The sequence below is a fragment of the Rhipicephalus sanguineus genome, chromosome 1 (assembly GCF_013339695.2).
Source record: "Rhipicephalus sanguineus isolate Rsan-2018 chromosome 1, BIME_Rsan_1.4, whole genome shotgun sequence".
NCBI classification, from domain to species: Eukaryota; Metazoa; Arthropoda; class Arachnida; order Ixodida; family Ixodidae; genus Rhipicephalus; species Rhipicephalus sanguineus.
The window spans coordinates 304,893,442-304,919,641 of NC_051176.1; the positions used below are offsets into that span (position 1 = coordinate 304,893,442).

Below are 26,200 nucleotides of genomic sequence, written 5' to 3' on the forward strand. Positions count from 1 at the left end.
TCAGTGGTGCGGCGACGGCCTGGATGGTGGGCGACAACTGCGGCAAGGAGACCTCGATGACGCGATCAGCCATCTCCGCAAGTTCGTCGAGGCGTAGCCTAACCTGGGCCTGTAGAATTGCCTGGGCGTGCGGCGGGAGTCGTTGGAGCCAAAGCACTCGCAGGAATGAATCCTGGACTTGCAAGCTTCCCGCGAGCGCACGCATGTGGCGCAGGAGCTGCGATGGTTTGCGCTCGGCAAGCTCTGCGGACTGAAGTTGCCGCACCTTCTGTTCATCCGAGAGCGACAGGCGGCGGATGAGTTGAGTCTTCAGGTGTTCGTAGTGGTTGGCCGTTGGTGGGTTGGCGAGAATATCGCGGACCTCATTGGCATAACGTGCGTCGAGGTGGGCGACGACGTAATCGTAGCGGGTGCGGTCTTGCGTGATGCGCGCCAGGGAGAACTGGGCCTCGACCTGGGCGAACCAGACTTCGGGCGAGTCCGCCCAAAACGGCGGAAGCTTGACGGCGACACGCCAGGCGTCGTATGAGGCAGCGTGCGGGATGCCTTCTGCGGGAGCTCTGAAGTCCTCAGCGGAGCCGGCAGGCACGGCCTCTGTTGTGGAGGCGCTGCGGGAAGGCTGCTGTTGCTGGGTCTGCAGTGCCTGTTGAAGTTGTTGCACTTGCTGGCGCAGAGCGGAGAGAGCTTCCGGGTCGGCCATGGCGGTGCGGTTTGTTCGGTTTCCGGGTCACCAGATGTGGGATGCCGTGTCTATGAAAGGACGCATCCCAACATAAAACGTAACAACTGTTTATTAACGGAGTAGCAGCACCGGGGCGAGCATACCGACGCTGCGCTCAGTCGGGTAGCGAAGGAATGATCACTTCCGAGCTTGGCAGCTAGGTTTTAAAGCCACCGTCGGTGACGTAAGCCTCCGGTGACGCTGCGGTGGCGCTGTCCCTTATCGGAGGCGTGGTGTAGCATGAAGCCGTGTCACGCCGGGCTGGATAGTGACGAGGCGGAGGCTGCGCCGGTTTGTGCGCAGTGTGCTGCCACAATCCCATTAAAAAATAACTGCTAGTAAGTAAGTGATGGAATGGAATCAATGGATAGCAAAGAATCAGAAATGCAGCCAAAGGTGGCAGAGAGTTAAAGGGACCTACAACCAATTTTTATGGTATGTGTTTTCTTTAGCGCAATGGAAAGCTTACCAGTCAGAGTGTCTAATTGTGGAATGGTAATGTGGAAAACACTGTGAAACATTTATAATAAGAATTTTTCGATCTGCGGCCACTATGAAGTCGTATACACACACAACACATGCTTAACAGTGGTAGTTGAGCTTGAGAGTGGTTCGTATTTGCGCGCGATGCTTTGCTGCGCATGCATGCTCTCCGCACGCATGTGTGGCAGCTCGACATGTTCCAGTTGTTTCCGCGAAGGCAGCACCGCTTCTCAGCATGCTGCTCCTTTTACCTCGTAAGCAGCACAAAATAAAGCGGGGATGGATAGTAATATACACACACTAAATTGAGCACTAAATATGTCGCGCATGAAAACACACTACATTCAGCAAAGTGAATGTAGTGTGTTCTCTCTTGTAGGATAACTTTCGCAAACACCCTTGTGCGATGCTGGTCGAGCAGACTTGCATATATGATTGACTTCATAATCCAGCTTCAAGGCTCTGCCGCTAAGCTGTGTGAGATATCAGTTTTTAGTTGCTTTTACATGCAAGATGGTGAAAAGGATGCTTTAATCTATCACAGTAATTCACGTTCTGGCCAGTTGTCAGTCCCTTTTAGGGGGTATGGTTGAGTAAATGCGTCGTCTTGGTTTCAGCTCGGGAGCTGGTAGTTATTTTGAAATTTTGCTTGTTCCGTAAGAAAGCTTTTGTGCTTCACTCTGTGTAATTTTTACCCCGTAGCTTTACTCACTAATTTGTATTTGAGTACCATATTTTAGACTGGGGCGTAAAATGAAATGTATCTTTTTTTCAGAAACAAAAATAGTAGGACCATGAAATTTTGCGTGCTAATTCCGTATAGTAGTGGCATTAATCCCTAGCTAAAAGAATGGATTTGTACATTTATCTCATAAGAAAAAAAAAATATTGTCCTCACTTGTCACGTGCTGTAAGAGAGATGATGATGATGAACAAACTTTATTTAATTAGCAGAAAGATCCCCTCCCCCTTTCAGAAGGGGGGACCCAACCTAGACGTCGGCCATGATCCCGTGGGCCCTGGCAGCGTCTTCGGCCTGCCGCACTAAGCGTGCTTGTAATTTTGAGTCGGAGCTGAGGAGCGCGGCCTTCCACCCACGCCCGTCTGGGAATTCGTCCCTCATGGGAGCCTTCGGGCACGTCTAGAGCATGTGGCTCAAATGCGCCCTGTTATTGCAAAATTTACACTTGTCCGAATAAAGTACTGGCGCGCAGTGGTTCGTTACCGGACTAGGGAACGTATGTGTCTGAAGTAGGCGCCACGCCACCGCCTGTCCTTTGTTCAATGACGCGTGTGCTAGAGGATAAATTTTCCTGCTGAACCGATAGTGCTGCGTGATTTCTCTGTAAGTGGTCATCCTTTCAAATCGCTCATCTTCCTCCCTGCTCGAACACGGCAATCCAGAGGCTCGGTCTGTGAGTCCTCGAGCTGTCTGGTGTGCAGCCTCATTGCCGGGCAAGGAGGAGTGAGCTGGCGCCCAGATAATATCGAATGTTCGCTGGTCTTTGTGTTCAGCCAATATCCTTAGTGCGATTTTTGATATACGCCCTCGTGCAAAGTTTCTCACTGCCGTCTGCGAGTCACTGATGATTACTGTAGTTGAGGTGGCTGCTATGGCCAGTGCAATGGCTGCTTCCTCCGCCTCTTCTGCGAAGCTCGTTCTTACCGAACCGCTGACCTTATGATTTCCTTTGTAGTCCACTACTGCTATAGTCATGTTGTCATTTCTTTTGTATTTGGCCGCGTCGACGTACGTTGTTTCCGGGAAATCTTTGAAGTTATGTATATTTTTCGCCCTTTCTGCTCTCCTTGCCTGATGTGTTTTACATTGCGTTAGTCTTTCGTATTGCGCGATAGCTCAGAGAATCGCACAATACAAAAGACTAACGCAAAGTAAAACGGGCAGAAATATACTAGAGGAACTGGGCATAAACTACACAAATCAATTTTGCTTCAAAAAGGATATTCCTTACGAGATAAGGAAATGCTTAGTAATCTTACCAATACTAAAAAACATCCTGTAAGAGAGACTTTCCAATTAATCCTTTTTTTCTTAATTATAGCTCATACAGTTTATCAAAATTTTAGGTTCAGACTATTTGGAAGGGATTTGAGTATAATCTGAAAAAAATATCAGCACAATCGGTTGGATTGTTCGCCAGAAAAGGTAAATGAAGTTTGGATAATTTTCAAGAAACTTATCATGGAGAAAAATGCACTTCTAAAAAAGTGCGCGGAAAGTGCTCGCAAGATAAAGCAATGACTACGCTACAAAAGGATCCCTAGTGGGACAATTCATAATCAGAGCTTATGAAAATGGCAGGAAATGAATGTATTTAACCGATCTAGCCATATTTGTTATACAAAATACATACAAGTGGAAGCAATCATGGAAAACAACATGTCCAGAAACCCTCACAACCGTCAGGAGGAGCTGCTTTCGGTGCCATTGTTAAATGGCTTCGAGTGCTCCTACGTGCTCGCCAATGCACAGTTTTGCTCTTCAGAGTGTGTATTATTTCCTGCTAATGAAATAAAAAAAACGCTTTTTTGGTTGGTTTACCTCCCTTAAAGGCCAACTCCGGCGATTTTTCGAGGTCGATGGATCTCGATGAAATTCGCTGGGTACGTTCCTTTGCACGTTTCCGTCATTTATGCCAAATTACAGGCTTGAGCCATGTGCAGATTGTTTGCAAATGAATTTTAAAGATTGTCTGCAAACGCCCTCCTGGCTTCCCACAATTATTGGCAACATTGCGTCTGTGACGTCAGTATTGGGAAGGCGGCGGAAGTGACGCAGCCGAGGGCACCGCTAACTTCGGCCGCTGCTGTGCTGGCCGAGACACTTGTCATTATCAGACGCTGCACTGTCGCAGACATTACAGCTGATGCGCGGCGTGCTCACCTCTACACTGTGCGCCTGCTCGTCCCGGCTGTCACAGTTTTCATACTCCGCGCCGGCGTAACCGGTATGCCTTGCACGACTTCCGGTTCGTTCGTAACCTCTACGTCATACGTAGACAGTACACTCGGTTGGGTTTCGGTTTCGGTGTTGCGCTTTCTTGCTTATTTAAAATTATTCTCCAATTTGCCGAGTATTTCTGCTATCGGGCCCGTAACAGGAGCGTCTCAGGAACATAAAAACACAATTACTTTGACATGGCCAAAAAATCGCTGGAGTTGGCCTCTAAGTGGGATGATAAAATTAAGAAGTTAACGGGCATACAATTAAATCAGCTCACACAAGCCAGGGTAAATTGGAGATCTTTGGGAGATGCCTTGCCCTGCAGTGGGCATAAAATAGAGGATAGGCTGCTGCAGTTACTGGTGATGATACTACTTGGCCAATCACCCTTAGATTCAAATATTCACTCCATTTTCACTCTCACCAATTTCATGTACACCCTTCCACTTTTTTAACATGAATGCATGATCATCTGCCGCTGAGCCAATAAGCACAGTATCGTAAAGCACAGTGGTGAAACATGCAAAATAAATGCATGCGCGTATAATGAACAGTTTTGTGCAGGTGTCTTCTGCAAGGATATTCTAGGAGGAAATGATCCTGACCCCCGTTTCTTTGAGCATGTGATCGTTTTGATCTTTCTTTCCTTATGAACACTGCCATCGAGTTATAAACAGAAAGTTGGGTGGTTCCTTTGCTACAAGAAGAAAGGCAGTACCACGTTGCCTCTTCTAATCTCTTCTCAGCAACGTGCAGAAAACGTATTTCATCATTAAAGAAATGAGAGAGAGGGACACCTTTAATGCACGCTGCAGATGTTTGCTTGGCCATATGCCTAGTATACTGCTCCAGATGACAGAAACGGCCTATGAAATGATGCTAGTTTATCTGAGAAAGGTGAAGGAGTGCCGAGTGCCTTCTTTATGCACACAGCACCACCAGCATTGCTCCAAGGTCCAAATACATTTCAAGGGGCTGCCACATAAAGTCATAGCAAGTTTCACTGTTACCCTGAAGCCACGTGAATCACAAACTTCATCATGGACATTAGGAATTCATATATGAATACATACGAGGCAAATAACGTACAAGCAAGCATACGTGTGTCTTGTCTATGTCGTGTCCAATGTTCGTCATGCAATTCTAACATCTATAATTGTGCAACCACTGGTGATAAAATACAGCCTTAAAGATAAATGTAAAGATTGACAACTCTGTGCTGCTTTTAGATGGATGTGTTTATATCAAATTCGACAAATTCGGCTTAAACATTTGTCAAATATTCCGTCACACATGTTGTGTTTACTGCATGTTGGTAATGATTAATACCATATATACTCGCACAATGGCCGCACCCATGTAAAAGCTACACCCAGAACTTCTTTTAAAAACGTTCCCCAAAAATATATTTAAAAATTACCTGTCTAGTAGCCGCATCCTTGATTTTTTGGAAGGTTAGCAGTGATATCCATTGTGTGGTGCGAAAAGTGTAAAGTTTTTTGGCAAACAAGGCAGTCGCGCAGTACGCGTCTCTGCAGTACGTACAACAGAGGTACAGAGCAACGGCTATGCGATTTCGACAGAAATGCTGCGCATGAAAGCGCTCGGCATCCCACAAGACTGAGGCATTCTGGTTACAGCGTTGGCACTGGATGGATCCGGTGTTTCATGAAGTTAAAGTGTACTAGTACACTCTAATGAAGTGAAGGAACCTGCCTCTCCGCCGTCGCACAAGATGTCCCAAGTCAGCCTCGTGACGGAAGAGAAAGCAACATCTGTTGTTTTATTTATTTTTTCTCTTCTCCCAGTAGAAGCGAGTACTGCAGTTCATCAAGCCAAGTACAGCCGAAAATATTTACGAAAAATGTTGTGTTTTTCTCCGTGTAATGGCCGCACCAGCGATTTAGTACCCAAATCTCGGAAGACCTAAGTATTTTATAGGTGTTTCTATGAACATACCCAAATTCGGTCCCAGGTGCTGAAATGTTTTATTTAATTGCCTTTACGCATTTTTGCTTATGCACGGCTTTCTTGGTGCAAGTCTTAAGGGGACACTAAAGGGAAACAATGCATTGGTTTATATTGATAAATTGTACTTTGAAAACTCTAACGTCGTTAGTTTCACCATCATAGTTTATTAATAGAGAAAATCAAGGTCGAAGTCTCATTTTTAAATTTCGCGCATGTGACGTCGCGGATATTTTCAAAGCATATTTTTCGTATTTTGGCGACATTTGCTGAACGAAATTTCCTGAAACTTGGTTTGTTAGGTCTATGGCCCCCTCAGAGGACAATGTACTTCATTTTTGCTGGTTAGGAACTACGTAGAACCAACGTTTTTAGATTAGTAGAACCTAGTAGATGCCGTCAAAATTTATGACGTCACGTTTGGTGCGGAAATTTCAGGGTGGCGTCGCCACTGGCATTTTATGTTTGCCCGTTTTCTCGCTTAGCAAGAGTCTTCTCGCGGCAAGCGTGGTAATATTGGAATTGTAAAAGAGTGATTTCCTAAAATGAGAAAAAATTCGTTTTTCTTTTTAGTGTCCCTTTAACCCATGAGCGTCGAACTTTTTCGCCAAATATGCAACCTGCCAGGGTCGATTTTTTGATTGCTGATTTAAATTCTTCTGGTGAATCTGTTTCACAAAAAAAAAGTTTTTTGGGGGGTGACCATAAAGTGACAAAAACATCATTTGTGTTGTTACATACACATGGTTTATTCATGAGTAACAGTAGACTGTTAAAAAATTATGCGTTTGAATAAACGTCTGTGTAGTTGACAGACGTACAAAAAGAAATGCACGAAATGGCGTCAAGTGGAGACACGGAGGAAGAAAAGTCACCTTTGAGCAAGTCAGCATCGTCTCGCCGCGCACGCTTTTGAGATTCATCAACATTTGAGTCTGAACTCTTAAGTAACTCCTCGTATGACGCTCACATCCAATGAATCGAAACCGGCGCGCACTCCCATAGCGCAAGCGAAGCAAAAAGAAGTCTGAAACCTGTAATAATCCTTCGTCTTATCGCCAGCTCTCGAGACGGAAGCGGTTTTTGCGAGTCCCCAAAGCAGGAAACGCAACCGCAGCGGCATCGTTTGTGTCAGTCAGCGCCTGCACGGAAACAGGCGTAAGCCCGCCCCTGGGAGCAAAAAACGAGCGAGTGATAAAATGGTCACCCTTTGAAAGATAGATCTAAATCAGAGAGCCATCAGCTTTGCGGGCGCGAGAAGCGGGAACGACCCTAGGACGAAACCGTAACTTGCCGACGCACCGCTGTAGTAAAGCATAAAAAAAAGAAACGGAGAGACATCGGCGCAAGAAAAAAAATTCCATGTATTCCCGCAATGTGGCAGCACATGCGAAGAGAAATGTTCGAAAAATTTGCGCTTTTTAAACATACAAGCGATGTCGTACATGTACGTCATTGACCATCTTGAAGGTGTTCGCGGAGGACGTACAGTACGCTTCACTTTTAAAGGGAACACTCCAATGAGAACCTTTCATTTTGCTTGCCCTCTAAGAGCAAGTAGACAGGGAAACATTGTTCATGCACTGCACGAGTCTGTCACAAAGAGGCAGAGCTGTCAACCACCAGTAGTCTTATGCAAATGTAAGCCACAATTCTTTTGCACGAGAGCGAAATGTATTTTCACTACATTTACATAATGACTTCACCTGGTCTTTACATGTCTTTTTTTTTTTTTTCAGATATCCCAAGTTCGCCTCCCTTATGCCTGCAAACTTTTGTTCCAAGAATTGATGTCTATGTCCATAGCCCCACGAATGATGGTGTTGTAGGCTTGCATTATTACTCACTTTTGAGTTAAATAATAAATCCATATTTTTGCAAACAATAGACCCTTTTCATAAATACGCCACCTGACGGTGGGCTTTTCGTCAGTTTCGCTTTGCAAAGGAGCGTGGGATAGCCAGCGCCATCGTGAGGGCATGGGAAGCGAGCCGTCAAATGCGTGAGTGCTGTGATGTTTGTCTTGCGGCTAGTTCTCCGTGTCATCCGCTGAAATCTCACCGTTTGTGTGCTTGAACGAGCTCTTAGTACTCTCCGTTGGTCTTTCTGAGGTCTTCCGCTGCACAATGGGCAACATTTTGTACCCTTCAACGGGCTGGACGAGCACTTTGGCTCGACTGCCGCGATTGCGGGACCGTGACCACAGCCAACTCGCGTGCGCGCCCGGACCGGGAAAAAAAAGGCTCGCCGAAGCTACAAACTTCTCACCGAAGGAAAAGAAGGACGTCACTGTCGCGGAACTATGCGACCGCAACCGGTGAAAATCCTGTCTGCCGCAAGCCACACCACGCAACTATTTTCCGGACGCCACGCGTTGGGTATATTTGTATGCAGTGGCGTAGCCAGGGGGGGAGGGCACACCGGGCCCGTGCCTCCCTCCGAAAATTTTTTTTTTGCCATGGCACACAGCACAAATGACACTCGACCACATCTGCCTGCCCGGCCCCCACTTCAAATCAAGGTGGTTTGACCCCCCCCCCCCCCACCCCGGAAAAAATTTGTGCCTTCGCTCCTGTTTGTCTATACTAAAAAATGTTGACACGTGGCTTACGATATGCGAGTACTGTCGCTACTAAATGAACGGTACGCAACTTCATTTTTATTTTTCTGACTGGCCTTATGAACCCTCGCAGTATTTCTGCACAAACAATCTATCGCAATTCACCGCATGCAGGCACTCGGGAGAAGATTATTCATTCGTAAAAGCAAGGCGACACATGGCGCTGTGAAATAAGCACGTCCGTTTCTGTAGCGCGTTTACAAAACGGTGCCCTTCCGCACGTCCGTTTGACATCACGTATGGAGAGAGAGCACGTGCGTTTGTTGTTCACGTTTTATCGCGAACCTTATCGCTGTTCTCGTCGCGATATCCTCGATGGTGGCACATGGGAACGCAGCACGTCTGCACCATTGCAGCACGCCGTCTCTACGAAAAACGTTGATGACAGTTCACGATTCGGCGGTGCTGAAATGTCACGCACTGACACGTTGCCGAAGCCTGCGTCGTCTGCTGCGGTGCCCTCACAATGGCGGCAGACTGTAGTTTGCGTGCGCGGCGCTAGGGGCGCCCTTTTTCGAAAAGGGTCTATTGCCGCTCTAGAACATTAAAAGCGTACTGACACAAAAATTTTGGTTTGGCTTTTCTTGCTGCAATATGTTGCTGGGGGCATTTAGTCATAACACAGCACATCGGTTGCTGCAGCGCGCTACAGATAATTAATTATAGTCTGTTTATTACCGACAAGTAGTTGCGGTTTGGGAGAGCTCCGAGAACGACCAGCCGCCGGCAGAACCATATACAGATTTTTTTTATAAAAATGCTATGACAGTGAGGCTCTTGTCGTTTTCGCACACGAATTCCACGTCGAGGCGGAAAGACTGCCGCAGTTAAAATGAGACATATGCGACTAATTAACAAACTCGTTAATTAACTTTTCAATGAGTGACTTGAGGGCAGGGGTTTACATTAGAAAGTTGTAGTGCGAGCCAATTCATGGCATGCCCCATTTTTTTTATACACGAAAGTTGCACAGAGATATTCGTCATCGAGTCATCGCCGATACCGAAAATGACCGTGCCCGGCGCGCAAGAAACGCGACTCCTCTGTTACGTCAGACCGGAACTACTCGTGACAAAGAAGTGACTCAATTTGAATGAAGGCGCCGGACGCACGCGTGCGGACCGGCGCAGCGACTTTCGATAATATACTGGGTAGTGGGGTCAGGAGAGGGCGTGTTCTATGCGATCGCGTGAAGCGACGACTGTTGACAGGTCCCGGATGTATGTGGTGGCGCTGCGGTAGCGTGGGCTGTATGCCTGGCACTGGCGGTACGGTAGCAGCAGCTTGCTTTGGCTGCTCTTTCAGTGTTACCGGTGTTTGCGTCGCTGTGTTGTGCTCCGTGCCCTCGCTTTCTTCACTGAGAAAGGAGAGATGCAACGCCTGGCCGCAAGCGTCAACGCCATTGCTTCGCTCCTGGGTTTAAAACGGGATATTAGTGGACACCAAAGAGGGCGTCAGTTCCTTGCTCGATGCTTGTGATGCTTTACTGAAACTGACATTGACAAACTCATCGAGTCGGGTAACCTTTCTTTAGCAGAACAGAAACTGCATCGCGTTTCTCCAAAACAGAGTGGTTACGTCGTATAAAAGAGTGATGACAGGCTAATTAATTACATGGATGGGTATGTAGCGCGCAAATTTATCTCTTGTAATGATTGTGTTCAATGCGAAGACCAAGTGATATGTCTGAAGATGATGAGAATTCATAGCTATTTGTGACAAAGGAGGGTTGAATTATCCATCACGTGTGCTTTTCTTAACAGTAAGGAAGTTAGAGAACATGTTCACGACTTTCTTCAGCCAGGAAAAGCTATGCAGCAACAGTATAGTTGATGTTATGTTGTTGGGTAATTCTGAGATTTCATATGGTGTAGGATGCAGTGAGCACTCCGAAGTGCTTACAGCCAGCATTGTCAAGTTCTATGTCCTCGCAAGGCTTCACTTTTATGTGAAAGGCTTTAATAAGTCACGGAAAGCACGCAGGAAGAAGAACTTTCATGCAAAGTTGAGTAAGTGCTCGTAGTTCTAGTCCCAGTCTATGTCTCGTGACTAAATTTGAAGGAGTGCTGTCTAAACACAATTTAATGCTGTACATTTGAGAACTGCAAACATCTGCATAATTTGGAATAAACTATTGGTACCTCCGCAAAAGTTGTTCTTTTTTATTTAGACATGCCGGCACAGACAGCTTTTTCCAGCCCAACGCTTTCATTTCTTCTGTGGGCAGCAAGATCTGTTGAAAAATTGCTCAACAGCACAATGCATCCAACAAATTCGAACCTCAGTACAAGGTCGCATCGACCGGTGTTTGTCCTTAGCGAACCTTGAAACATGTTAGTAGTTTATTCGAAAACACAAACGGTGTATCTTAATGCTTTTTTTATATTTTATGACTCTTGACTTCACGAATGGACATAATTGCAGATCTTGGAACAATCATTCACGTAGTTGAAGCTTTAAAATAAATTGTCGCCTTTTTGACAATCACTTAAGGAACGATGTAAAAATAAAACAAATTAGGAGCGCCGTGATTTTTACTTCAATAAATTGTAATTTCTGATGCTGCAAGACCAAACTGGGCTAGATTAAATAATCGACTGTTCCCTGTTGACCGCTCGGAAATCTCGGTAACGTTTCCATGCGAAAGGTAATGATTTAATGTAGTGCGCGCTTTACACGACGCAACGCCACCGGGCTAAATTTGGGCATATCAGCATCGCGATCGAAGCAGCGGAAATGTACACAGAAGTAGTCGCATTTCCACGAGCGCTATGTTGCATGCTGAAAAATTTTGCTAGCCGCTACCACATATACGTATGCCATAAAATTCTGGTGGGCAGCGGTAACTAGAGTGACCTAGAATAGGGGGAGTGTCCAAAGCGCCGGCTCCCGCGTGGGCCTTTTGCCGTGAACTCCCGCGCCGCGCCTCTGCTGCGCCGGACCCGTGGGCTTTGCCAACACCACCTAGACTCTTTGCGCGCTCGGGAAGCGCGCGGAAAGCGAGGGGCGTCTACTACGCGCTGTAGTTTTTTGCGCCGCGGTTCCACACAGGGCACTTGAAGTCTACTTAACTTTTATAATGCGGTGCGGAATGGAGCTTATCCATCTTTAAACGTTGTGTTGGTGCTGGGGCAACATCATCATCATCAGCCTGTCTACGCCCACTGCAGGGCAAAGGCCTCTCCCATGTTCCGCCAATCAACCCGGTCCTGTGCTTTCTGCTGCCACGTAATACCTGCAAACTTCTTAATCTCATCTACCCACCTAATTTTCTGTCTCCCCCTCACGCGTTTGCCATCTCTTGGAAGCTAGTCAGTTACCCTTAATGACCACCGGTTATCCTGCCGACGTGCTACGTGCCCGGCCCATATCCATTTCTTCTTCTTGATTTCAACTATGATGTCCTTAACCCCCGTTTGTTCCCTGACCCACTCTGCCCTCTTCCTGTCTCTTAAGGTTACACCTATCATTTTCCTTTCCATCGCTCGCTGCGTCGTCCTCAATTTAAGTTGAACCCTCTTTGTAAGTCTCCAGGTTTCTTCTCCGTAGGTAAGTACCGGTAAGATGCAGCTGTTATATACCTTCCTCTTGAGGGATAGTGGTAGATTACCATTCATGATTTGATAATGCTTGCCGAATGAGCCCCAACCCATCCTTATTCTTCTAGTTATTTCACTCTCATGGTTCGGCTCCGCGGTTACTACCTGTCCTAAGTAGACGTACTCCTTTACAACTTCCAGTGTCTCGCCACCTATCGCAAAGCGCTGTTCTCTGCCAAGATTGTTCCACATTACATTAGTTTTATGCATATCAATTTTCAGACCTACTCTTCTACTTTCCGTATCCAGTTCAGTAATCATGAGCTGCAATTCGTCTCCCGCGTTACTCATCAATGCAATGTCGTCAGCGAATCGTAGGTTACTGAGATACTCTCCATTAACTCTTATCCCTAACTCTTCCCAATCTAGGGCCCTGAAAACCTCCTGTAAACACGCGGTGAATAACAGTGGAGAGATCGTGTCTCCCTGCCGTACGCCCTTCTTTATTGGGATTCTGTCGCTTTCTTTATGGATGACTATAGTGGCTGTGGATCCGCTGTAGATTTCGTCCATTATGTTTATATAGGCTTCGCCGATGCCTTGATTCCGCAGTGCCTGCATGACTGCTGATGTCTCCACCGAATCAAATGCCTTCTCGTAATCTATGAAGGCTATGTATAGGGGTTGGTTGTATTCCGCGCATTTCTCTATCACATGATTGATAGTATGAATATGGTCTATTGTTGAGAATCCTGTACGAAATCCTGCCTGGTCCCTTGGTTGATTGAACTCTAATGTCGTATTAATTCTGTTAGCAATTACTTTTGTAAATAGCTTGTAGACAACGGACAGTAAGCTTATGGGCCTGTAATTTTTCAGGTCCTCGACGTCCCCTTTCTTATGGATCAAGATGATGTTGGCATTCTTCCAAGATTCTGGTATCCTCCCCGTCGAGAGGCACTTCGTATACAGGGTGGCCAGTTTCTCTAACATAATCTCTCCACCGTCTTTCAACAGGTCTGATGTTACCTGATCCTCACCAGCTGCTTTGCCTCTTTGCATTCCCTTTAGGGCTTTACTTCTCCTGTCAATACTGGTGGGATGTCAGATTCCTCTGCGCTATTACTCCTTCTTACGTTATCATCCTGAATGCCTCGGCTGCTGTACAGATCCCTGTAGAACTCTTCCGCTACCTCAACTGTTCTATCCATATTGTTTGTGACCTTGCCTTCCTTGTCCCTTATTGCATACATCTGATTTTTGCCTATGCACAGTTTTGTCTTCATCGCTTTGAGGCTTCTTCCGTTCTTTAGAGCATGCTCAATTTAGAGCATACTTTAGAGCATACTCAACAAAAAATCATGTGTCAAGTGGCATCAGCGTGGTCTAGTTCCGGTCAAAAAGTTCGAGAACGTTGGTGCGTGTGTAAAAACATGCAAAACGGACACGCACAAGCAATGAACGAAAAAAAAAACCTTATTCGCACGAGTAATCGGGCAATAGCATCACGCATGCACGAATTAGGAGTAATAAAAAAATTAAATTGCACGCGCAGTCAGCTGAAATACATGCGTGCAGTGGCCGCTTCACACTACGAGCTTTTTACTCTTTATCGCCACTGGTTTGCTAGCCATATGCACACCGCTTTATTCGCCAATTCATTAGCCTCCACTATCTCTTTATTATGGACGGAGCACACCGGGAAGACGCAAGGGAAACAAAAAAAAAAAGAAAAAAAAGAGTAGAGACGGCCATACGACCGCAATGCTGTTGGCTTATTTTTCTTCTGACGTAGCGTACAACAAGGCTCACCGTGCGCAAACATTTGAAAGAAAAGCAATGCCAGGTAAACTAACCTTATTCCACAAGTTTTTGCATAAAAGGCGTAATATAGAAAATGCTTTACAAATATCCAGATATCATGAAACAAAGTTACAAATGCCCCCATTCTTGCTGTACAAGCTGCCTGAACCGAAAATACGGTAAGAAATTGACAAATAGAAGTGTAATATCTCAATCACTTCAAAAAATTGTTCAAATGCAGAGATCCCTTATGTACCTAGCCTGCAACATGCGATTATATATATATATATATATATATATATATATATATATATATATATATGCATTGGATCGCTGAACGTCAGTATGGAACATCCGCGCGAGATGCATGCATTGCTTCAAGCCTTCACCATACGAAATGAAAACAGTTTCAAACAACTCATTCTCAACATCAGATGTTTTCACGGTTCTCGGAAGTTAGCGTTCGCCCGGTTCAGAGACTGCAAAAAGATCTGGAGAAATAGTTACATAAAGTACAATTGTTTCCGCGGCAGTTGAGTGCGCGCCAACAGGGCAGCCGACCGCAATTTCCCGCTTTTTCCTGATGCAGTGATGCTACCGAGGACTTCTGATTTGGAGCAATTTTTGGAGCAGCAAAATTTCCGCTTTGGAGCACTTTGGAGCAGCAAAATTTTCATCTTGGAGCACTTTGGAGCAGATAATTTTGCATCTGGGAGCACTTTGGAGCAGCGAATTTTATATCCTGGAGTGCAATACAGAAGGATATTGCATTAACATTCAAGCACCTGAGTATTATTATGGGGCTCTTATGAAGGCTAGAAATATTTCGATTCATTGCAAATCTCATGGAAAAAATTATCTCAGGAGCATAGGCGTGCGCACAGGGGGGGGGGGGCGCCCCCCCCCTAATTACCTAAGGGGGGGGGGGGCGAAATCTGCCCCGTACATTGACCCTTGCGATAGCAATTATATAGACACTCTCGGCGGACTTTTGCCGTCGCCGTTGCCGTAATTTTCCGTATAAAGTCCAAATTAATAACATCACCACGCGCATTCTAGCCGCGGGTAAAAGCTCGCGAGCGCTGGCGACGAACGCGGCTGAAGCGGAGATTAAACTATCCGGCCGTCTGTCTCCGCCGCACGAACAGCGCATGAGATAACATCTTCCCGCGTGCGGGCCTGCCGTCGATTGCTCATCAAACAGAGAGGAAACGCCCCGCCCGTCTTTCGTAAGGAGCATGACGGGACGCCAGGGGAGCGGAAGGGGGGGGGGGGGCGCATCGTTCGAAGGGCGCAGTCGCTTGCGCGCGCGCTATCTCGAGGCATCAGGAGACGGCTCGTAAACTTTCTGTGCTCTCAACGCTTACTTCGCGTTTAGAAAACTCGAAGCAAGAAAACGCTTCGGTTCCTGGAAGGAAGGAAACAGGAAAAGGAGAAGGCAGGGAGGTTAACCAGAAACACTTCCGGTTGGCTACCCTACACTGGGGGTTCGGGGAAGGGGAATAGAAAGACGAGAAATAGAGAGGAGGAAAGAGAAAAAAAAAAGGGAGAGAGAAGAGATGCAGTGCATTCACTACAGCGTGCGGGATTGCACCACAAGTCAGAGGCGTTCGCATAAGCCCGTAGGGGCCATATTCCCTTAAACCAGCGTTTTGTTGAGTTACGCGAGATCGGATCCAAAAGAGTTAGCTGCTAGTCTTACTTCGTTTCACAATACAATTTTTTGGTATTACATTCATTTCCTCGCTCTTAAGCGAAACTTAGTTTTTTTAACCGTCAGTTATTGACCCTCGAAAGTGCGGGGCGGACGTGTAACATGGCGTAGCCGCTTCACTGTGGGCCGTCAGCGACGGGCCCGCTACTGACAGCTGCGCATTTGCGGCTGCTCACACCAGGAGATATGCTTTTATTAATCAGATGACATTTTTAAAAAAGGAACCAAAAATTCGAATTAGAACTCTAGCACGTGAGCTCGAAAGGGAAGGGCCTTTTAGGGGGTATTTACCGCAGAGTGATTACAAACTCAGACGTGCTGGCGGAAGGAATTACGAAAAAAGCTGTTCTGGATGAAGATCCATGGATAAAGTATATCTGAGGAAAAGTGTCAACGCGTTTCCACCGTTCGCGTGCTCTTCCATAAACGCGAAGCAAAGAAAATTCGATATTGTCCCATATATCTACTGCGAGCGATCCCACATTTCATTCCGCGATGTCCGGAAACAGAAGTGACAGACATTTTAGCGGCACTCATGTGGTTATTACTGAACATTGCTTTCCTTACGTGCCGTGCGACGCTTGAAACGAGCTATGAGCAGCGTTTCTGGAACAGACGACGTCCGCCGTCGCACTTTCTCGCTACCGATAGGCCTAGACGTCACGAGCCTCTGCGGAGAGGGCGTTTTGCTGTCGAGCCGACTTGCAGAACAGAAGCTGCGTCGGCACCGTGCATGGCATCGTGGCTTACTCGGAACGCACGCGCGAGCGCTATTTATTCAGCGGAATAATTCTTGGTCCATGATTGCGACTTTATTGGCAGCCCCAAGATCGGGCTGCACATGTTCTGACGCGCCGGCGGTGCGATTGCCGGTGATAGACGCCCCCAATCCCGAGACTTTGGCGCAGTTTGGCGCAAATTTCGTCGATATTATCAGGATGGCGCAGTAAATACAATTTGGCGCACTTTGGCGCAGTTGGCGCAGGAGTGGAATCACTGCTGATGACCTCAATATAGCGTCCACCACAATTTCGTGCTGAAGCTCCGGAGTACTTAAATAGCGAGTCTGCTAATCTCTTGAATAAGTATAAAGAGATGAGCAGACGGGTAAAGCAAGCCTCTTTTGTCTCGCAGGCGCGTGCAATCAACTGCTCTGAATTGAGAATCACGTTTGTTTTCGGGCGATCGCTCGTAACATGAGGTGAGGCATACACGATGCTGCACTGTTATCGTTTCAGTTTCTTTGGTTCGTCTTTTTTTAAGGCTAAAGCCTTAGATGCCTCATCAAACACCAAAATTGACCGTCGGCATCCCGCGTAGCCAACACAAGTGATGCACAAAATCATCACGCGATGACGTCGACAGAACTTGTGACGCCACTATGACATTCAACGTGACGTTATATCATGACGCCACCACGTGACATGGTCGCTTTGCATTGCCTCCGTGATCGGGGGGCGATCACAGAGGAAATGGGCGAGGGAGGTTCAATGCATCAACTGACGAAAAAGATGGCTTTCGTTTTCGAGTCATCTCAGGCGAATGCATAAGGGACCATGTTTTTTTTCATGTAATTTTTTCGCATACATTTTACCTATGCGGCCAGTTCTTCAAAATGAATCGGTAAGTCTTACATGTTGACATCGATATCGGTGACCACCACCTTTTTTATAACCTGATGGAAACAAATCGTCAGACCACACATCGTCAGAATTATTTCTGGCTGCAGAAAGCGGGTTTGCGCACCACACACCATATTATATATATTATTGTTAGTCGTTACGCAAATGGCAAGCATGTCAGGTTAGTGATGCTTTGACCTATCGGTCGTGTTGGGCATACGTACATTCGTGCCCCTCCGTTCCAATTTTCTTGTATACCAAGTGAACGAGACGCGAGTTACGCGAGTAATTTTTTATTTTTGGTAACGCGGCCACGCCGACTGACACATTCGGCTTCGCATGAAATGGCAGAGCGCCGGAGGCAGCCTTGTAAAACCAATCGAATGCACGAAATAAAAGATAGGATATGAAGAGTGCAAAGGCGTTAGCATGCATGAGCTAGTTACTACGTGTATATGTGTTACGTTCTCCTGGTTATCTCTAGTTTATTCTCTCCTGCAGCAAGTTTACGTTCGTCATTCCACACGAAAGTAATTTAAGCGCCTTTTCTCACGATGAAGTGCGCGCAGGATGCGTTCCTCAAACAGCCACGGAAGTGTGGACCAATGCGGTGACAAACCAGCTGAAAGTATATATACAAAATCCCCGTTTCACAACACACAAACTTACAAACGCGTTCTCTGTGTGATGAGTCGCTGCAGTATTATGTTGCAGTAACGCAGTATTAAATATTGCCCAAATCTCCGCAATTTTAGCTAATAGCGGCCAAAATATCACGCGCGTAGCAGACGCTCGCCGCTTTGACGCGGCTTCCGCCGCGGAGAAAGCCCACGGGTCCTAAAGCCCCTTGATGTTGGAAAGTAGCGACGCTCCTTTATCCACGCCGGCTCATCCTCGCCGCGCCGTCAACCTCCTCTTTTTTTCACCCTCTCTTTCGCGGAGCCGGTGCATCCGCAACGCTGAATGGCTGCGACGCGCGATAGCTCCCATTCAGGTGACCCTGACGTCACGAGAAGCGAGCGCAAGCAAACTTCGCGCGCTTTCAGCCTTTCAGCTGCTCACGCCCGCCGTGAACCCTCCAGGCGTCAACCCTCCAGGCGTGTGTGTACGGGTGTGTGCAGGTGTATGCGTGTTTGTATGTGCGCCTGCGTTTGTATGTGCGTGTGCGCACGTGTTAACGTGTGAGTGCACGAATGTGCGTGCGTTTGTGTATTCGCGGTGTTTGTGCGTGTACGCACGTATGTGTATGCGTGCGCCTGCGCGTGCGTGTCTGTATACTTTGTATCACTTGTGCATGCGCGTGCGTTTCTGTATCGCTGTGTATGTGCGTGTGTGTTTGTATCGCGTGTGTATGCATGTGCCTGCGTGTCAGTATCGCCTGTGTATTTATGCGCGTGCGTGTCTGCATCGCGTGTGTATGTATGTGCGTGCGTGTCTGCTTAGCGTGTGTATGTATGTGCGTGCTTGTCTGCATTGCGTGTGTATGTATGTGCGTGCGTGTCTGTATCGCGTGTGTATGCATGTATGAGCGTGCGTGTCTGTATCCCGTGCGTATGATCGTGTGTTCTATGTGTGTGCGTGTCTGTATCGCGTGTGCATGCACGTCCGTGTGTGTACGTATGTGCGTGTCTTTATCACGTGTGTATAAGCGTGTGTGCATGCATCGTGTGCGTGCGTGCGTGTCTGACAGCGGCATTGACACAAAAAGGCTTCGGGCTCACTCATTTGGCCCAATTTAAGTAAACCACCACATTCCTTCTTGGGTGCCTTCTTTTAGCTCATCAAGACCACAATTATGAAAAAAATTCTCGCCTATACTTTATGCTGGTTACATTATATGCGTTAATACACCGTGTTAAGGACAGCCGAGGCGGCGACGGGAAGGTAAACCGCTCAGCCGCCAATTGATATACTCATTTTTTTTTTCGAAGCGCTTATTTGTATATAGCGAAGCGTCTTTAAAAATATATTTGTCACTTTGTTCTATCGGAAGCCCACTTTCGTCATGACTATTGCTTAAGAAACAGGTTCTCATTTGACGCTTCAAGGGGCCGATCAAACAAGCGCGCGCAGTGATTTTAATGCGGCTGCGGCGAGCCAGTGGAGGGTTCAGCGTGCCGTGCGCAGCGCGCCGGCCAGGGGAGGGGAGAAATCCGAGGAGAATAGTTGATGGATGGATAGATGGATGCTATGAGCGTCCCCTTTATAACGGGGCGGTGACATGTCTGCCACCATGCTCGAAGAAAAAAGAAAAACTTCCTTGTTTCATGCTGGCCTAATACCTTGTCTACATTGATTAAATCTATCTTATTATACCAAAAATATTTATAAATTCACGGTCTATCTCTCTGCCTCTTAAGGCAGAATGACCTTATTTCCCCCCCCCCCCCCCATTATTTATTTTTGTACTTTATCTCTACTCTTCTGCCACCAATACTCTAACCGTCTCTTACTTATTTCTATCGCGGACGTGTTCAGCTTTCCATTGTTGTCCCTAAAACCCAAGGCTTCCTGTAGACTCGTGCCCACAAGTATACCTGGGTGAATATCGCCACATTCAATCAGTACATGTTCCATCGTTTCCTTAGTTCCCCCGCAGCATGTACAGTGTTCGTCTTCGTTACTGAATCTCGCTTTATAACTTCGCGTTCTAAGGCATCCCGACCTTGCTTCAAACAGTAAAGCGCTTCCCCTTGAATTATCATAAAACCTTTCCCTCCTTATTTCGTTTTTTCCCTTTCGGTAGTTACTCAGAGCCGGCTTCTTTTCCATCGCTGTCATCCAATAAGTCCTCTCCGCCTCCCTGACCTTCCGCTTAATGCTCCTTGTTGCCATATCGCCCGCACTGCTAGCCGTATATTTACTGGTGAGCCTCCTAGTTCTCTTTCTCCACTGCGTGTCAACGCTTTTTCTATACAAATACCTGAAAACCTTCTCTGCCCATCTACTCTTCTTCATTTTCCTCAGCCTCTCTTCGAATCTCATTTTGCTCTGAGCTTCCCTCACTTCAAAGCCTGTCCATCCCATATCACCCTTTACAGCCTCAATTGTCGTCTTCCCGTGAGCGCCCAACGCGAGGCGGCCCACCGTCCTTTGATTTACATCCAATCCTGATTGTACCTCTGACTTCAAGCAAACCACTGAGTTCCCAAATGTAAGCCCCGGGACCATCACACCCTTCCACAGCCCTCGAAGCACCTCGTACCTATTGTATCCCCATAAAGCTCTGTGCTTCATAATTGCAGCATTCCTCTTTCCCTTTGCTACCGCTGCTTTCTCTTGTACCTCCATATATCTATCCCCCTCATTTACCCATACTCCGAGGTACTTGTACTCGCTTACCCTCGGTATTTTTTGGCCCTGTATGAAGACCGCATGGTCTTCGTGATCATTGAATACCATCAATCCACATTTTGTTGCACTAAATCCTAGTCCTAGAGCCTCACATTCCCTTCCGCATATATCTGCCAGTCGCTGTATATCATCTTGACTGTCCGCAAATAAGACAGTATCATCAGCATAAAATAGACCTGGAAGCTTCTGCTCAACCATCGTGCCGACCTGTTTGTGTGACAAATTAAATCCAATGTTGCTACCTTCTAGCGCTTTTTCCATCCTCACCATGTACAGCATGAATAACAGCGGGGACAAAGGACATCCCTGTCTCAGCCCCTTGCTAATTTCAACGCTGTCCTTGCTACTTATTCCTTCCCATTCTATACAAACTGTATTTTCTCGGTACATTTCCCTCAAAAGCTGTATACAGTCGTCCCCTATGCCCACTTCTTTCAATATATCCCACAAAATTTCCTGCTTAACGTTGTCATACGCTCCGGTGATATCTAGATAAGCTATGTATAAGGGCCTGTTTTCTATTTTCGATATTTCTATACACTGGGTAAGAACAAACAGATTATCGTCTAACCGCCTGTCGATTCGAAATCCATTCTGAAGTTCTCCCAAAATATCATTTTGTTCTACCCACGCTTCTATTTTTAATTTTACTGCCTGCATCGCCAACCTGCACTCTTAACCGCGTATCCTCTATGTATACCTTTACCAAAATTTATCCTTTATCCTATAGATTACATGGGTCGACGTTTTTGTGTTTTTTGTCTTCCCAAGTTTTAAAGGTTTACATGCTGATTCACAGAGGTTACAATCTAAATTTAAAGGTATATGGCTCGTGTATACCTTTAACGGTGACCTTTAGAGCTGACAGAGTCTTCGCCGTATACGTTTAGGCGTTTACATTCAAGGGGCAAGGGTTACAGATTCGGCGAGGGCGATCGGGAAAGGAAATTCTATTGCTCCAATCGCGCGCAAGCAGCCCTGAAATGGTTTGGTGCTTGCGTGTGCTAGAATACTGGCAGCGATGAAATACTTAGAGGGCCGTGGCATTCTGAGGTGTTCTACCGCCACGTTCGCGGTAAGGAGAAAAAAAGTATGGTACCTGCTTCTGTACCTCGTCTCCTGCGTCATTTTTTGCCTAATCCCGCTACTCGGCGGTCGTGATTTGGAGCAATTTTTGCCGAAGAGAACTGCGAAAACACGACGGGTCCAGGGAGAAAAGGCGTTATTTCTAACGAGCGTCAATATCGATGGTCCCTTGTGCGGATAGCTGTATCCTTGTTCGCAAATCCGGTAGCAGACCATCGACAAGCCTCGCCCTCTCTCTCTCTCTCTCTCTCTCTCTCTACATATATATACGCACACCGAGCAGAAGCACACGTTAGCAACCAACAGCCAGAGTTGCAGGAAACTACGCCCATAAAGCGCTAACAGGAACGCTCTTATGCTCTAAATTCAGCTTATGATGGCTGAAACAAGCAATTTACAAATTTTGCCTTCTACAATCACAACGAAATTGCGCGATATGAAGTCTCACGAAAATAACTGCTACAGAGGCTGTTCACGAAGCTGTCTGCTCCAACGTTACTATCTAGTAACGTTGGTCTGCTCCGTGATTACAGCACCTCTCTTGCGCTCAGCGCCCTCTCGCGCCACCATGAGGCTCTCAGGGAGCCCATATATAGCAACTATGTTACACCATAGTCTCATCCCACTACCTGAACGTGACGCGCTCGTTGTAGACGTGTGGCGGCGTGCTCGGTATGATTTTAAAATGCCCGTCAAGCACAAAGACATTTGTGGCGTGTTACGTGGCCTGTGCAATGAGCTCCAATGCGATTGCAAGCAATATATGGTGGTGTGCGCCGTCGACGATGCCGAGGTTCGCATTCGATGCGACTATTGTGACCACAGTCCCGGCGCCCACAACAGGATTGCTGATCTCGGTAAGCAAAGTTCTGTTTTGCAGCCGTTGTGCGTTTTCCCTTTTGTATGCCCTGACAAATGTTGCCTCTCGTATACAAGAATTAGGTAATCTAGTATTAAGATATAAATTTTGTGGCATTATTTTGTTGAAATTAGGGCTCACTTGCAATTGACGAACTTATCACGCGAGCACGTAATCCTTGCTTTGTCTGCACGTGTGAGCTTGGCATCTTTTCGCAACGTTGTTAGGTAAGGAGTGTTACGTACCATGTTCTGGCTGATGTGGCGTTTTGCGGTGTAGTGTTTTGTGCTAAAAGCGTTGTCCGCCCCAGGACTTATCCAAACCTCACTCAGGCGCACGCGAATGCAAAGGCGGCTCTGTGTTCTCTCGGTGGCGCACTTGTGTGGCCCCTCGCGCTCTCCACGACCACCTTGTTCTTCTCATGCTACCGCGAGCTCAGTCGGAGAACGATGCTGAAATGAGTGGATAAGCATTTACCAGTGCGTTCCTTCATCTAACAACCGAGTCTACGGCTGCAAAGCGAAACAATCGCTTCCAATGCGGTGCACCGAAGCATATATATGGTCGGAGAATATGCGTGCATGTGTGAGCTCCTTGTTGCCGGTGTTAGGTATATGAGCCCACGTTTGCCAGACGGCATATGGACATGAGGCCAGTCGTGGGCTCTTAATCTGCGCTGTGTTTTTTGTGCGTACCTCGCCCCGGGAACACGGCTACGCGTGGCTACGCACCTGCGGAGTGTCATTGCATCTAATCTGCTCAGGAATCAATGCTGAGTGGTGTGAGAAGAGTGATATCGATGAGGTGCTTCGTGTCCTTTTCACGAATTAAAACGGGCTCCTCCGCATTTGCGGAGCCATGTTCAACCTCGGTGTGATTTGATTGACCGTGTGCTCCGTTTGTACCGTCCTCCAGGCTCATATACTGGTTGGCGTGAGCAGTGAATCCCTGCGTATTCATTATTAAAAAGGCACTGAAAAAAAAAAGAATTTTGCACCTTGTGTTTTCTGTTGCTAACGGCCCATTTATCACGGCCGGAAAGCTCGTTTACTTGAGCATGTGATGGTTAATAATTGGAAGACTGTTCTGGTGCCCAGTGAAGTTTCGGTTTAAGAGAGCATTGAGTGAGGCGGGACCCAAAGTGCTTTTCGTGTAAACATAGCTAGTTACGTGAGCTCTCAAAACCGCGTTCACATCGAGCACCAAATTGAAAACTTTTCAACCAAGGCCCTCAGGGTGCTGCTGTAATCCCCTCTGGTATGTTGTAAATATATATGCGTCACCCCTCTCCCTTACATTTGCATTGCCGGGGCAAGGACGTCAGCATTTGTACACCCGTGCAAGTCCATTAAGGAGGTGCTCCCTCTTTCCGTTGCAGAGGTGTGCTAGAAAAGAGCGCTCGCTGGGATGATGACAGCTAGCACGAACTCGTGAATCAGGTGGCCGTTGGTTGTTTACCGTTAGACCAAGGTGGCGTTGATGTTGTGAAGTCGGGCGTTTCTCGTGCAGTTGCGCGACATGCACATCACAATTCAGTTTATTCATGTCATAGCCTATATTCACCGTCGATATTTTGTAGATGATGCATGTGCCCAAAAATATCTATCCCAGAAGTTCTCTAGCCTTCAAAGTTATGTGTCAGGACTCTTTGAAGTGACATACAACTTTCAAAATGTACTCTAGATGATCAAGTAGCTCATCGTTATGCTAAAAATCCTACTGCTTTCCACAGAGGGTCTTCATACGGAGGCTTTCTCTGCAAAGAAAAATGCAGCGGCACCGACAGAAAAGAAGTAATACTGCTTTCTTGGAGGAATCCAGGCCAGAACTAACAAACGAGGTGGCATCGGCAGAGTTGCAGGTAGGCTGCAATTTTTATTCAATTTTCATACGAGACAAAATGCTCCCAAAGGACGTTTGTCTTCTTTATCCTTCCATGGCAATGGGGGCCTTATTTCTTTTGTCATATTTGCATTTTCGTGTATTCCAGTTATTCGCTTCGAACAGCTTAAAAGGGGCCACAGTCAACTACGAAAGGGTTTTGTGCCTCTTGAGAGCCACATACCAAGACCGCTGCCAGCACCATGTAGACCCCTTGCCAAATTATTTTTTGGTAGAAGAAACTGTAAATTTATACTTTATATCAGCGTTGATTTAAAACATCGTAAACCATCTGTTTCTGAGCAGTGGCACACAGTAGAGTTGTAAACTCACACAGGAAAATTAATCTTGTGGCGTTGTATTCAAGGCCCGGTTGATTTTTCTTTACTCTCAAGGTTTAATATAACATAGGTCAAGCCGAATGACTTGTTTCAAATTCACTTTTTTAAGGCACGTGAAGGTAAAATAAGTGTTTTTCTTGTTTTCTTGCTTCTGCCATAGCTTTGTGCTGAGCTTCAACTGCGCTTTGGGTTCACTGTGGATGAAGCGGAACAACGGCTAAAAAAGGCGGCACAAGTTTTCTCAGAGAAGGAAGGAAGGGAAACTTCATTTTTAGAGCTCTCGAAGCACTTGCAAGGTTCGTCAGAGCACTGACTGATAATTGAGGTAAGTTATTTTCTTTTTTCTCTGCCTAACTGTATTCTAAAAGCGTGAAAGACGCACTGATAAGTGCTCATGTGTCAAATGACGTGCGAAAAATAGGCTTGGAATAATGCTGAATGTCTAGCAAATGGCTGCATCCAGTATATAACACTCTTTTTTGGGTCTTTGATGATTCGAATTACAGGCTGCTCTACCGACAGAAATAAAAAAAAACGCTGCACTACATGTATACATATACAAGGACCAAGCTTGGGTGTATGGAGGCAGCAAGGAAGAAATAATTCACCTGAAGGAACTGAACATTGAACGTGCCGTCGTCATATGCTATCTGAAATACCTCATGTACCCGTCTGCTTTTTCGCAGACCCTGAATATGGTCCAAAAACTTTTAAGACCTCAAGAACCTATCCCACGTGGGCTTATTTCAAACCGATTGAAGTGTTTCTTGGCGCTTTTGAAGAAAAAAAAAGTCTGATCACTATATATGCCATTGGTTGGTCAAACTTTATTGCCAAAGATTATTTGGGCAGATGTTTGGAAGTTTTCATATAAATATTTTCCAAGAAAACCTTTTCAGTTACGTATAGCTGAATTACTGTATATTTTTGCATTTTAAATAAAGTGCTTCATGCTTTTTATTTCTCTGACTAATTCGTTTAATTTGCTTTGCATCCGGACGAATGTCTGAGAGCCTATGCTCCTGCATGAACTGTTCGGCTTTGTGTATGCCAAACAATTTCACATATTTCTCACAGAAATTACCATGCACACGCAGGCTTTATAAACATTTATTGATTAGAAAATTTGTGTACCACTAAGCTAAAAAGCATGGTAAGCCGATACGCCTGTCTTTCTTTGAGGGCACTTTTATTTTCCAGGTGAACGAAAGGAAAATGCAGTTTGCTGAATGGAAGGAATATGA

At 46.3% G+C, this 26,200-nt stretch overlaps 1 protein-coding gene and 1 long non-coding RNA gene across 2 annotated transcripts in view; both read left to right on the forward strand.

Annotated features, from left to right (window-relative positions):
* Positions 1-7,971, forward strand: part of LOC119379395 (DNA-directed RNA polymerase II subunit RPB2) — a 206,289-nt gene extending 198,318 nt beyond the window's left edge. Inside the window, exon 14 of the mRNA XM_037648714.2 lies at positions 7,877-7,971. Coding sequence (XP_037504642.1) covers positions 7,877-7,966 — 90 coding nt within the window. The 3' untranslated portion in view covers positions 7,967-7,971. The remainder of the gene's footprint in view (positions 1-7,876) is intronic.
* Positions 7,972-22,515: 14,544 nt separating this feature from the next.
* Positions 22,516-25,925, forward strand: LOC119379397 (uncharacterized). The gene is made up of 4 exons (XR_005181154.2): positions 22,516-22,732; positions 24,467-24,595; positions 25,117-25,281; positions 25,463-25,925. It is a non-coding gene; the product is annotated as an uncharacterized LOC119379397 (long non-coding RNA).
* The last annotated feature ends 275 nt before the right edge of the window (positions 25,926-26,200 follow it).